The sequence below is a fragment of the Chelonoidis abingdonii genome, chromosome 9 (genome assembly GCF_003597395.2).
Source record: "Chelonoidis abingdonii isolate Lonesome George chromosome 9, CheloAbing_2.0, whole genome shotgun sequence".
NCBI classification, from domain to species: domain Eukaryota; kingdom Metazoa; phylum Chordata; order Testudines; family Testudinidae; genus Chelonoidis; species Chelonoidis abingdonii.
In genome coordinates this window covers 47,211,559-47,223,676 of record NC_133777.1, presented here as the reverse complement: position 1 = coordinate 47,223,676, position 12,118 = coordinate 47,211,559, and the positions used below count along the sequence as shown (strand labels likewise).

Here is a 12,118-nt window from a genome sequence, read left to right as displayed (position 1 = left end):
GGTATTCAGGGTGTGGGGGGGGGTCAGGGGTCTGAGCTGGGGGTGCAGCTTCTGGGATGGGGCCAGGGATGAGAGGATTGGGGTGCAGGAAGGGATTGGGGCTCGGACTTACCTCTGGCAGCTCCCGATCAGCGGCGCAGCTGGGGTGCAGAGACAGGCTACCTGCCTGTCCTGGCACCGCAGATCACGCTGCACCCAAAAGTGGCCAGCAGCAGGTCTGGCTCCTAGGCAGAGGCATGCAAGCAACTCTGTGCAGTTCTCGCCCGCAGGCACTGCCCCCCAGCTCCCGGCCAGTGAGAGTGCAGAGCCGGTGCACAAGGCAGGGGCAGCGCATGGAGCCCTGTGGCCCCACTGTCTAAAGCTGGACCTGCTGCTGGCTGCTTCTGTGGCGCAGTGTGGTGTTGGAACAGGTAGGCACTAACCCGCCTTAGCTGAGCAGCCCTACCGATGGGACTTTTAACATCCCACTCAGCAGTGTTCACCAGAGCCGCTAGGGTCCCTGGGTGCTGAGTAAGGCGACCTAGTGCCTTACGTGCTGCAACCTGACACTGGGTCACGACCCAAATTTGAAAAACACTGATGTTGTAGACCTGGAGTTCACTTCTTATAGCTAAGGCTACGTTTTAGTCACGGATATTTTTAGTAAAAGTCACGGGCCTGTGACTTGTCCATAAATTTTTCTAAAAATACCTGCCCTGACTAAAACTTGGGCGGGGATCGTGGGTGCTCGTGGGGGGGGCGGGGGGGAAGAGGGGCTGTAGCTGACAGGGCCTTCCTACTGTTTCTGTGTCCCTGCAGCTCCTAGGCGGCGGAGGCAGGGGTCAGGGCAGGGGCTCTGCTGCTCCCGCAACAAGCACTGGCTGCCCCAGCTCCCATTGGCTGGGAACCACTGGGATTTCCCGCCCCTCCACTGTCTAGGAGCTGCAGGGAGGCCATGCCAGTAGGAGCAGGGGAGCCCACTACCCCAAGGTAAGCACCCCTGCTCTCTCCAGCACCCTCCCCAACTCCTGCTTCTGCTGGCCCAGGGGCTGCCCAGTCTCTTTTGTTAAAGCTTTTGTAGATAATGAGATGACATGACTAGCATCATACTGCAATGGCAAGAGAAGAGTGAAAGGAACAGATAGGGGAAATAGTTCTGGAATGTGGGAGAGAGAAGACTGAAATTGATTTTGATGGTGTTTGTTATCACCTTGATGATCACGTTAGAAATATCATGGAGATGGAAGGAAAGTGGATGATGAGAGAGACCCCTAGGCTGAACTTTGGAAAAACTCTCTCAACAGGTTCTAACTCTCCTTTTACTTATTAAATAATGGGGGTTTCTCAGGCTGTCATTATCTTCTTCGGACAGGCATGAACACATTGGTGGGCTACGATCTGGTGCCAGAACCAAAAATCATCGATGCTGCTTTGAGAGCATGCAGACGGTTAAATGACTTTGCTACTGCGGTCCGCATCCTAGAAGTTGTAAAGGTCCGTATAGTGGTGACTTGGGGTAGGTTGGAAATGCTGCTGGTTGTGTTTCATGCTGCTGAAAGGGTTTTAAAATGGAGATGAGTCTCCTAGCTTCTCATGTTGTTGTATTTTCACCCACCTAAGCAGAGGAAACTCCCAGTTTCCTGATAGTACTGGAACTAGTAGTTTGACTAAGATTGCATGGTCAAAATCAGTATGTATTTGTTGCTGTTTAAGTACCAACAGAAAATCCCTCCTGTACAGGATCACAGGTGTCAGTGCACTGGATACAGCTGTACTTCTTCCTTCCCCTCTATTGACCCTCCTCTTTAGAGGAGAACAGAATAAAGAGGTGAGCCTCTGCCGCCCACACTGTAGAATATTGTTCACCAGGCAAACTGGTAGGAGAATCATGTGCTAATGGGGCCTGACTTTCAGAAGTGTCTAGACTGGACATATCTTGTAAGGGAGACCAAACTGAGGCCTTGCCTATCACTAAATCATCTGAAACATACATATGACTATAAATAGCATGGCTGTGAAAGTCAAACAGCTTTGTACAACTGTAGCATTTTTTTCAGGGAATTTAACAAAGATGACCATATGCTAAACTTATTGTATCTCTTTTTTTCTCTGCACCTGGTCTTTTTTGCTCTCCTTATCTTCCCTCTATGCCAGAATGACTGGCCACTGTGGTGATTCTTGAAAATATTTCCTTTGGGGGAAATGTAAGGGATCAAATTGATTTATAATCCCCCCCCCCCCCAACTTCTCTTCTCCCCTAAAACCCTGTTTGAAAGGCTTTTATGGGGCTGACTTTTTCTTAACTCCGGAAAGAGACATGAAACTAAAGTTTTTGTTTTATAAACTGACCCTCTCTTTGGACTTGTTTAGATATTAGTGTATCTCTTGCTCTTTTGCCAAAGCAATCAACATCTGGAGAGCCAGCTGTTCACCTAGTGCTGTTTTCCTTGTTTTCAGTTTGTATGTTTCATTACAGATAGACTGGGAGGGGGGTTTCTGAAACACTCAGCTTTGGCCTAACTCTGCTTCCATTGAAGCTAGTGGGAGTTCTGTGCTGCACAAAATCTCACCCCACCCATTTATATTCCATGTAAGCAACTGCTGTGATTTGTTAATAGGCAATGAGGTGGCCTGCATGATAATGAATGGGGGAGGGCAGACCACATCACTGTGGTTGGGTTGGAAGAAGTCCACATCATGAACACTTGAAAAACACTGCAGTAAATGAATGAATTTAGCTACTACCTCTTTTTGTACTTGACTCAAGCCAAATAAGTACAGGCTGTGATTAGCAGACTTCAGTGTAGATATTTTATGGAAGGTTCATCTGATTTACTGTTCTTAAGCAGTGCTACAATGTTACCTTTCCATCTTATTGGGGATAAACTATTTTATCACTAGCAATAAGTGGATCAAGCTGTAGATCCTGTTGTGAGTACATGATTCTCAGACACAGGCAGACATAGTCTGGCATACAGTGCAGTATTGATTTTTCTTGGCCATCTCTTTGCTATTGAATTAATTTTTTCCTCTTCTTCTGATTAGGACAAAGCAGGCCCTCACAAGGAAATCTACCCTTATGTTATCCAGGAACTTAGACCAACTTTGAATGAATTGGGAATCTCCACTCCAGAGGAACTGGGCCTGGACAAAGCATAAACATAATTGGTAAGGGGGACCGTATCTTTCTAGAACCCTGAGATGGGACTACGCAGCCTAAAACTCCTTTTAAGGGTATACAGTAGTATTCCTTGGCTATAAGGAACCCCTAAAGAGAAGGGGGGTGGAATGCATGTTTCATGGGTAAGACTTTTGGGACTCTCACTACCTGGCAATGGAAAACAATTCAGTAGTGTCTACAGAAAGGTTATGCTCAGTGAAGAGTTCAGAGTTCTCTCATTAGTTATATATACAGAATGAGGGTGTCTAAAGTCCAATTCCTAATTGTAATATGTTATGTGAAGAGAAACCAAAGGGGCTGTGGGTGAGAAACTGGTGTGGCAGACTAATCTGAGCATGGTTAAGTAAGTGGAGAGAGGCTTTTGTAACAGAAATCATTGTAACATTCAGTTACTGACATATTTGTCCCAGAGTCTCTAATGCATCCTAAAAATGAAAGGTGGTTAACATTGAGACAGATGTTGTTGTTTTTTAAATCCAAGGATCCTAGACTCCATTCCTAAATGGAAAATTTTAGATGGTGCTTTTATTAAAAGTAAAAGGGGGTCTATCAAATGCATTTGTCCAAATACAGCAAGAAGACACAAGATATGTGGAGAGAAACATTTTCATGTGTTGATCATTTTGATCACTTAGCTGTAGTACTACTAAAATCTAACAATGTGTTTCTGCTGCTTGTGGGGCGGGTGGTGAGGGGAAGAGGCAATATTCAGTGTTCGAGATGTTTGCTTGATTGACACAATTACTGGTCTTTAAAGAATCCTCATTTCTTGTCAGCTGCAGCTTTGAGTGTGTTGCCTTGACAATAAGCTGTTACCATACTTGCTTAGAAGTATATAAGACTTTTGCTTCCCAGCAGTCTTTGCAAGAGACTCTTTCCCTCCCTATGGAAGGATCATCTCATATGAAACTATGCTAATCTAACCCCTTTAAACAGAAGATAGAACAGGACACTAGTGCTTCCCTATGTTGGGAAGTGGTCCCATTGCTGGCAACAACTGTCTGCCATATTGAAGCTGCTAATGTAGAAGGGATAAATCTTTTCCACCTTTCACAAAGTGTGATCTGGCTGAAAATAGCACTGTCCCCTTCAGCTGTTTAAAAAGCACAGCACTGGCACAGGGGACCCTTTGCTTACAACATAGTGGACAGGTCAATTTCATAAGAGTATCTAGGGCTTAAGTGCTCTGAGGAAAAAACTCCTGTTGGCTTCAATAGTTTCAAGTACAGTGCTTGCAGGATCAGGTCCTACTTATTAAGGCTTGAAATTCTTGGTGGGGGCGGGGCAGGTATTTTCAGTGCTTTAAAGGTGATGGACCTGTTTTTACGGTTAAGCTTGAAAGCTGGTATCTGTCCTCAAATAAAACTTGAATGGTCTCTAAATCCTGTCTTAAAGTAATAAGTTTACCATTGTCTAACATAAGCATTAGCTAATGTTGCTGCATCACTGGCTGACATCTTGGTGCCAAAAGGCTGTCAGCTGGCCAGTGAGTATCTATCACATTAGCAAATAAGCTCCAGCCATTGAATGTAAATGTTGATTATTACGTAGATCAGAGTGAAAGGCAACACAACTTTCAGTGATGATGCAACTGATGCATATCAATTTGTTTATTAGAAATGGGCTTCACTCTCAGAAAATAGTGGGTTATACAGAAGATGGCTGAGTTTTTAAGATTAAAAATAATGTATAACCTACAAGCATCTCAAACTTTTTGCATTTTCACCCATTTTAACAACTTCAACAAATTGCCCTGTTTTAAAAGGGTAATAACTGAGTTTCTAACATTCTTTCCCCCCACTGCCCGGTGCTGGTACTTCTCTTCTGGGCCTGAAGAATTAGACTGTTTGTTTGTACCTGGCAATGTGTTGATTGAGTGATGGAAAGAACACCATATGATCTGAAACTGCCTAAAATAGTGTGGAAGTATTGGCCTGCTTAAAGTAATTTTTTTAAACTAATTCCTTATCTGTTCTCTTCCAGATGGGCTGCACATGCGTTTTATTAATGCTACCTGATTGTACACAGTCGCCTGGAGACACAGATGTTAAGATATTACCTTATTTGAAATAACTTCTTTCTTTATTGAGTCCCACTGTATGTAATATGAAGTTGGAACTAATAAAGGAGAAATGGGTTTGAACTGAGCTTGGTCTTTGTTGCCTCTGTGGTGATATTGGAGAGGAAAACCAAAAAACGAAATTTCCCAAGAGCAAAGTGAGTAGTGAAAATACACTTTGGATAGAGCCAGCTTGCTATTAACTGTATAACCCACTCTGAATCCATCCAGCAACAGTGCTGGTTTCCAAGGCCAGCTGCAGAGTTTTTAGATGTGATGTTATATTCACAATGTGAAGTTTACTAGAATCCTAAAGATAAAAGTATTGTCAATTGGCCTCTCTGCACTACCTAGCAATGTAGATTAATGCAATGAGGCATGGGAGGCTTTTGCTTGGTTTCGTTGTACCCCGGAATGGGATGTAATTTAAGCAATCAGTTGTGTGCTGTCTTGACCACTGGCTGACCCAAGTCTGTTTTGTGTGACTTATGCTTACACACTAATGCTTGAACTTCGGTAAATCAGGGCCTCTTTTCTCCCATAGAGGACATACATGGCATTAAGTATTTTTAGGGACATCAGTTTTTACTTGCTGAGTTCTATTTTTAACATAAAATGCTAATTGTAGCTCTTCAGGGCAGGAATCCCATCTTTCCATTTGCTAGGTGTTGTACAAAGTAGAAGTCCCGATCCTGACCAGGACTTTGAGGTGATATGGCAATACAGATAGTGCCATTTACCTGTTTTTCCTCACTTTAGAATCTTTATTTCCCTTTCCCTCCCCATCTCCCAAAAACCAATCAATATAAAACTGTTCCCTGATGACCTCACCTGCTGCTCTGCCAAGCATGGAATCTTTCAGAGGGCCTGAAGCAATGACTTGTGCATCTTGAATCTGACTTGGAATACAGTCCAAACAGCAAAAGGTGTCTAATATGAAAAAAGAGTGTGCATACATTCTAGAACAGTTCACTGGGGAGATTGGGGCATCTTCCTCTGTATAATACAATCACTTCCTCAATCATACTCTCTCTGCCCCTGCACAGGGGTGCTAGCCCCTTCCACGTCAAGGAGTGAGTAACTGTAGCCAACAGCTGCGTACAGGCAATCCTAGCCAGATTAGAGTTGGGTTGCAAAAACAGACTGATAAGGGAAACTAAACAGCAAGAATATTTAATACTACACCTTATATTTATTGCTGGACTCTTCGAATGAGCCATGCCAGTCCTAACAGTTTTTCTTTTCAAACAGGGCTGATAACACTGACTTCAGGCATGTAGGCAAGAAGAGCAGTTATTACAGCTGAGAAGGTATTTCCTCTGTATTTGGAGGTCCACAAATCTATAGCAAAGAACTGAAAAAAGTAACCTGAAGATTCATGAAAGGATAAATTCTTTCTATTAATATCAACTACCGGAAAGGGGGTTGCAAAGAGGATGGATCTACACTGTTCTCAGTGGTGGCAGATGACAGAACAAGGAGTAATGGTCTCAAGTTGCAGTGTGGGAGGTTTAGGTTGGATATTAGGAAAAACCTTTTCACTAGGAGGGTGGTGAAGCACTGGAATGGGTTACCTAGGGAGGTGGTGGAATCTCCTTCCTTAGAGGTTTTTGAGGTCAGGCTTGACAAAGCTCTGACTAGGATGATTTAGTTGGGAATTGGTCCTGCTTTGAGCAGAGGGTTGGACCAGCTGACCACCTGAGGTCCCTTCCAACTGTGATATTCTATGATCTTTGAGCCCCAGGCTTTTACAGCTTAAAAAAAAAAAAAAAAAATGAACAAGACTAGGCTAACCAAAGAGTAGGCTTGTTCAAAGCATTTCACGCACACTTGGGAACTACTTGACCAAATCAGTGTAGTCTTTGCCAGAAGACTTGTGTCCAAAGGGAAATCTTCATGAGGGAATAAACCAAACGTTAAAATACTACAGATTTAATCAGATGAGTTTATTTTGGACTCTTTCTGTTGACCCTCTCACTGTAGAAAAATAGTCTAGTAGTCACTATCTGTCTTGGTCACCATTTAAAAATACGACTCAGGAGGTCACTGTCCGCTCTTCATCTGGAAGTCCTTCCTCTGCTGAACTGCTGTCTGTCAAGAGGACAGCAGAAGCTTCCTGAAGAGAGCCAACAGCAATAGTAGCAGTCTAAAGATGTATAGCAGTAAGTGAGGCGCACTCAGGTGTTTCCCCACCTGCCCCCATGCTCAGATACTCTTGGATGTGTAGATGGAGAAATAGCCCTTCTTCCAAACTCAAACACAAAGGGAGAACGCTGCACCACTCTAACGCTTCAGTGACAATAAGCCCCTAGACCTTTGCAAAGTTTAGTTTATCAAACCAAACCCATGTCAGCCGCTAATGGAGTGCTAATTAATCAGTTAGTGCCACAATCTACTCAGATTTTTCTAACAAAACACCTAGATTTCTCAGCTTGGGTGCCTTGCTTCTCATTATATCCAAGTCTTTGTACACTTTGGAGTTAAGGCCTTCAGGTAAGGGACCTTTGGGATGATTTTCACAGGCACAACTGACAAGTGCTTAACTGTTGTTTGTGCCTTTCAAAGTCTGCCCCCTTGTTTCCAAAGGCTTGTATCAGGGTGAGCAAACTTTTTGGTCTGAGGGCCACATCTGGGTGGGGAAATTGTCTGCAGGGCACAGGGTTGGGGTTTGGGGGTGGGGGTGCAGTGTACAAGGGGCTCAGGGTAAGGGATTGGGACAGAGGAGGGGTGTGGGGTGTATGAGGGGGCTTAGGGCAGGGAGTTGGGGTGCAGGCAGGTGGCTTAGGGCAGGAAGTTGGGGGTGCAGGGGGTGGGTGGGGTATGTACTCTGGCCTGGTGCTGCTTACCTTAAGCGGCTCCCTGCATGCCTACCCTGGCCCTATGCTGTGCTGCTTCAGGAAGTGCTGTGGCTCCTGGGGGAGAGGGCGGAGGGTTCTGCATGCACTGCCCTTGCCATGCCTCCAGGTACGTCCCCTGAAGCTCCTGTTGTCCGGTGATCCCTGTTCCAGCCCATGGAAGCTGTAGGGGGTGGTGCCTGGAGGCAAGGGCAATGTATGGAGTCCTCTGCGCCCCCTCCCCCCCACCAGGGGCTGCAGGGAAGTGCTGCCAGCCACTTCTGAGAGCAGAAAGGGGCCTGTAGTGTCATGAGGGGCAATCCCACAGACCATAGTTTGCTCACCCCTGCTCTGTATGCATAAGCTTTGCCCAATGAATTCAGTGCTCGGTGAATATGGGAGAGTAGGGGTGGCTGCTTTCTGGGAATGGCAAGCCTAGCCCCCCAATTAAGGCTCTTAACTGTAAAAGGAATGGGACTCAAAGGAAGACAGTGAAAATTAATCCTCCCTTTGACATTCCTGGGGTCTCAAGTTTCTTACTAGTACCTATTTCTAGTCTCACTATTGACCTCCAACTCCACCTTTTTGGAATTATTAGTATGGGGGCAGGGGAGGGGAAAAACTTAATACACAAGTTTCCATTGCTAGAAGCAGTTCAGATGTCATGATGAAAAATCATTTTTGATAATTTCAGGGAGCTCTTTAATGAAAGTTAGTTCACAATAAAACTTACTACTATTGGCTGTAGCTTCATTTAGGAAGAGCCTAAAACTGTCATGCTGTCTGAAACATACTCATCCTGTCTGTCGCTAGATGATACTGCATCTCAATTCTTATGAGCATTAAATTCAGGTGTCTTTTTCTTAAAGCACTGAACTACGTTTCTGTTCTGTGAGTCCTGAAGAATGAATAAGCAGACATGTGTGACCAGCTTTATTGCTAACAGCTTGAATGGTTATAAGCTAGCTTTACTGAGATTGAGTTCCTGGATTGGCAGAGTTCAGGGTGGCTGGCCACTTGAGGTCCCCTTGGAGGGCCAGTTCTATCTGAGTCAATCACATCAAAAGCACTTCAAGACAAACAATCCTTCAGAGTGGGAATACTACCTTATTAATGACAAGATAATCTCATTGGGTTAAGATAAAGCTAGGACAACATCCATTTCCTGTCTTAGCTCTCTCAAATTGCACTATCCAAGCAAATGATCTCCATTGTCTTCTATGCCAGTAACCAATCATGATTACTTATCTACACCTTTTACTACATCCATAAAGTCCTAAAGAGAGGTCACATTATGTATGTTCCTGCAACTGACTGGGAGGAAAACCAGAGATTTTTCTTCTCTCTGTAAAAAATAGTATGAACTGTAGAAGGCTTGTAATGGGACTGGCTTGAAGTAACATACCTGAAATGCAAGTCAGAGTTCAATCATTTCTGTTTTTGAGAGAATAATGAAAAGCGCTGTATTGCTGGGAAATGTGAACATACCAATAACCAATCAGCCAGAATACCCATCATGGAAATGATCATGATACTCCAGGGAATAGTCCATCAGACTTCACCTGTGACCCTTTCAGCTCTGGCTCAGGGTGGTCTATTTTTCAGTGAGACATCAAATAGGAAGGTTTCAGTGCCACATTAAGTCATTGCAGAACTGGTGTGGTCAGATCCTACAAGTGCATGGAAAGGGGTACCCTTTTTACTCCCCTCCCCAAAAGAGACACTGATCATGGATACCTCAGGGACAAGTTGGGGAGCTTATTTGGGCCACCTGCAAATTCAAGGAAGTTGTTCCCTGGATGACATGGGGTTACACATGAACATTCTAGAGCTCAGAGCCATCTGACTGTCCTGTATGATGTTCCTACTTGTTCTCCAGAACTGAGTAGTGCAAATCTTCACAGATAACATGACAGCTATACTCTGCCTGAACAAACGGGAGTGGGGGAGAGGGGTGCCCACTTCTTGCCCTTCTGCCTGGAGATCATTACATTCTGGACTTGGCCCCATCAGACTGGGGCAACCCTGATGACTTTTCATCTCCTAAGAGTCAGCAACAGCTTAGCAGACTTCCTGAGCAGGTGATCTCTGACCAATCACAAATGATCCTTGCATAGATTAATCACAGGACTGATACTCCATTGTTGCTTATTCCCTGTAATAGACTTCTTTGCACAAAGACGCTGCCAAGTGTCACAACTTTCGCTCCAGAGGAGGTCTGGGTCAAGGGTTGCTACTAGATGCCTTCCTCCTGCAATGGAGCAGAAACCTGTTTATGCCTTTCCATTGATTCCCAGGGTACTCTCCAAGATCAAGAGGGAAAGCCACAATCATTCTTATAGGTCCATACTGGCTGAGACAGTTTTGGCTGACAGATGTGCAATATATGTCCATTCAACCTCTAATGCAGCTCACAGACCACCGAGACCTGATCTCACAGAACCATGGCCACATGCTATATCCAGACCAAAGTTACAGCACCTCATGGCATGGCTGCAGGATGGCTAAGTACTATGGACAGGAACTGCTCCCTACAGATCCAGGAAATCCTGACACAGAGCAGGAAAACGTCTACTAGGAGAATGTATTCATCTAAATAGAAGAGCTTCTTGATATTGGCAGCCCAATGTGGTTTGGACCCAGCCCAGGTCTTAATACTAAAGATCTTCAACTACTTAGTACACTTAAAACAGGCCAGCCTTTCATTCAGCACTATTAATGTCCACCCCGCAGCAGTCTTAGCTTGCCATCTGCCTGTACAGTTGTTTGGTCATCCCTTACCTCATAGTATTGAGGGTTTTCAGAGGGCTATTACACTTGCACCTGGGACCTCCTGAGGCTCATGGATCTTGTTTAAACTTCTGTCAGAATGTCCCTTACCACACCTCACTCTACAATCTGTTTCTGGTAGCTGTCACTTCAGCCAGGAGGGTGAGTAAGCTGCAGGTTCTTCTGGCTAAACCCCCATGTGATATTCCATAGGGACAAGATGCTGCAAAGATATTACCCAAAGTTCATTCCTAAATTGGTCTCAGATTTTCATATACACCAGTCAACCTAACGTTTTCTTCCCAAAGCCACACACAGTCCTGGGTGAAAAGAAATTACACGTGCTAGATGTAGTCAGGATTTTGCTTTATTATATTGTCAGGACCAAGCCGTTCAGGCTATGGCCCTGTCCATAAACAGAGCTGGGTGTTTTAAAGGTCAAGCGCTCTCTTCACAAGGAAAGTCACAATGGATAACACCGTTGTGATGGGTTGGACCCCTTTGGAAGTCACCTGCTGTGCTGAGACACCACGGACTCGATACACAGTAACAGGACTAAAAATAAGACATAATTTATGTTCTTGGAAAGCATTTGTTGCAGAGGATGTTAAAAAAATACAAAGTAATAATATACAAACAGATCCTACCCCAGCCTATCTCAGGATCTCTCAGGCATACACTGGTTTGTATGTTGCTCCTATTGACGTCCCTTCAAATTAGCTGCCCTCTTTCAAATCGCCTAATCCCCAGCCTTCCTCAAAGGATTAAAATTGTCTGCACTGTGGATTGTCTATCTTGGTAGGTTAATTTAAAATGTATCATAGCTGGGACAGAGGTTATAGGAGCATGTAACTTCTGTTAGCATTCACTTTGGAAATTGCACCATGGGTAAATCTGCTTGCTGCTATGAAGTTTAACTATCCGCAGCCCCCTGGATAATCCGAACATTCAGCACCACTTTTTGTGAAATAGAGCCATGGGCTAGTTAAATAAAAATCCACCCTTTTAGCGGCCAGACACAAATGCATTTCAGTCTGTTTATGGCAGTTTTCACAGCAAAGAAAATATGAAAATGCTTATATTACTGTTTCCTTCCATTACTGCAGAAATCTAATGAACTACCAACATGACATGAAGGATGGGGGGAGACCCCCCTCTAGTCAAAATCAGCATTGTCAGCTAACAACCAGAAGGTTTCCTAGAGAAGACAAATGAGGTCACATGATCCCTTGACATTTTTATCCAGCCTGTTTAGCCTATCATGTCTCTTTCTTCAAATACAGCTCAAACTTTTTA

At 44.3% G+C, this 12,118-nt stretch overlaps 1 protein-coding gene across 1 annotated transcript in view; it reads left to right on the top strand.

Moving 5' to 3' along the window:
* Positions 1–5,307, top strand: part of COX5A (cytochrome c oxidase subunit 5A) — a 12,547-nt gene extending 7,240 nt beyond the window's left edge. The window contains exons 4-6 of the mRNA XM_075069509.1: positions 1,352–1,473; positions 3,025–3,147; positions 5,144–5,307. Coding sequence (XP_074925610.1) covers positions 1,352–1,473; positions 3,025–3,138 — 236 coding nt within the window. The 3' untranslated portion in view covers positions 3,139–3,147; positions 5,144–5,307. The remainder of the gene's footprint in view (positions 1–1,351; positions 1,474–3,024; positions 3,148–5,143) is intronic.
* Positions 5,308–12,118: the final 6,811 nt, after the last annotated feature.